Below are 1,309 nucleotides of genomic sequence, written 5' to 3'. Positions count from 1 at the left end.
GTAAATGGATTAAACAAAGAGAAAAAGAAATTAAAAATAATATTAAGATAGAAGAGGAATTAAAAAGGAAAGAAGATATGTTGAATTTAGAAACGAAGAAGAAAAAAGGAATACAGAGAAGTGATACTATTGAAATCGATAATTTTAATAAATCTTTAAAGTTATGTGATGAAGATAAGTTGATAAATGTTTATAAAAAAAAGAAAATTATAATTATTCCAGACATAAAAGAAGATAATATTGATTGTTTAAATGAAAATGATAATTATGTTGAAAGAGCAAAATCAGAAATTATAAAATATTTTGAAAAATTAAATTATGTGCATTTAAATTTTAATGAGCTTTGTTCAAAAGAAGAAAAGAAAAATTCTCTCTTAGGAAAAAAAATTGAATATACCAAAAGGAAATATAAACAACTAACTGTTGATTTAATAAAACGTATATTAAAAGAAAATTTAGAGAGGAATAAATTATATTACAAATTTATATTGACAGGATTTTCAAATATTATTGATACGTCTTATTTGTCCAAGGATGATATAATACAATGTTCCTTTTGTTTAATAATAAAAAGGGAAGTTAAAGATAAAAGTGGAGAAGATAAAATGGGAGAAGATAAAATGGGAGAAGATAAAAGTGGAGAAGATAAAATGGGAGAAGATAAAAGTGGAGAAGATAAAAGTGGTGAAGATAAAAGTGGAGAAGATAAAAGTGGAGAAGATAAAAGTGGGGAAGATAAAAGTGGAGAAGAAAAAAGTGGAGAAGAAAAAAGTGGTGAAGATAAAAGTGGGGAAGAAAACAGTGGAGAAGATAAAAGTGGAGAAGATAAAAGTGGAGAAGATAAAATTGGAGAAGAAAAAAATGAAGGAGAAGAAAAAAATGAAGGAGAAGAAAAAAATGAAGGAGAAGAAAAAAATGAAGGAGAAGAAATAAATAAAAATGAAGAAATAAATAAAAATGAAGAAATAAATAAAAATGAAGAGATAAATAAAAATGAAGAGGAATATATTATTAATAATAAAGAAAAGTATCTTTATTTTTTAAAATATTTCTATGGTATAGAAAGAGATAATAATTATATTATGCCCTTTTTGAATAAAGGCAAAATATTGATATATAGAAAATCAAATTTTGAGGAATGCATAAAAAATTTTGAAAACGAAGTATTTCTTTTTTATGGAATAAAGAAAAAATATTTAAAGAATATAATTACTTATTTGAAAGAGTTTTATAATTTTTATTTTATAGATCACCTGAAATGGTTAAGAGAAAAAAGTGGAGAAGAAAAAAGTGGTGAAGATAAAAGTGG

General features: G+C 23.2%; 1 protein-coding gene across 1 annotated transcript in view; it reads left to right on the top strand.

Moving 5' to 3' along the window:
- Positions 1-1,309, top strand: part of PGSY75_0605600 (putative nucleoside diphosphate kinase) — a gene marked incomplete at both ends in the record, with an annotated part of 6,895 nt that overhangs the window by 2,780 nt on the left and 2,806 nt on the right. The window contains one exon of the mRNA XM_018784635.1: positions 1-1,309. This exon is cut by the window's left edge and continues 571 nt beyond it; it is cut by the window's right edge and continues 2,806 nt beyond it. Within this exon, the coding sequence (XP_018642688.1) occupies positions 1-1,309 (1,309 nt within the window).

This window comes from Plasmodium gaboni, chromosome 6 (genome assembly GCF_001602025.1).
Source record: "Plasmodium gaboni strain SY75 chromosome 6, whole genome shotgun sequence".
In the NCBI taxonomy this organism is placed as follows: Eukaryota; Apicomplexa; class Aconoidasida; order Haemosporida; family Plasmodiidae; genus Plasmodium; species Plasmodium gaboni.
The sequence above is the reverse complement of the archived record's forward strand: the minus strand, read 5'-3'. Positions and strand labels throughout refer to the sequence as shown.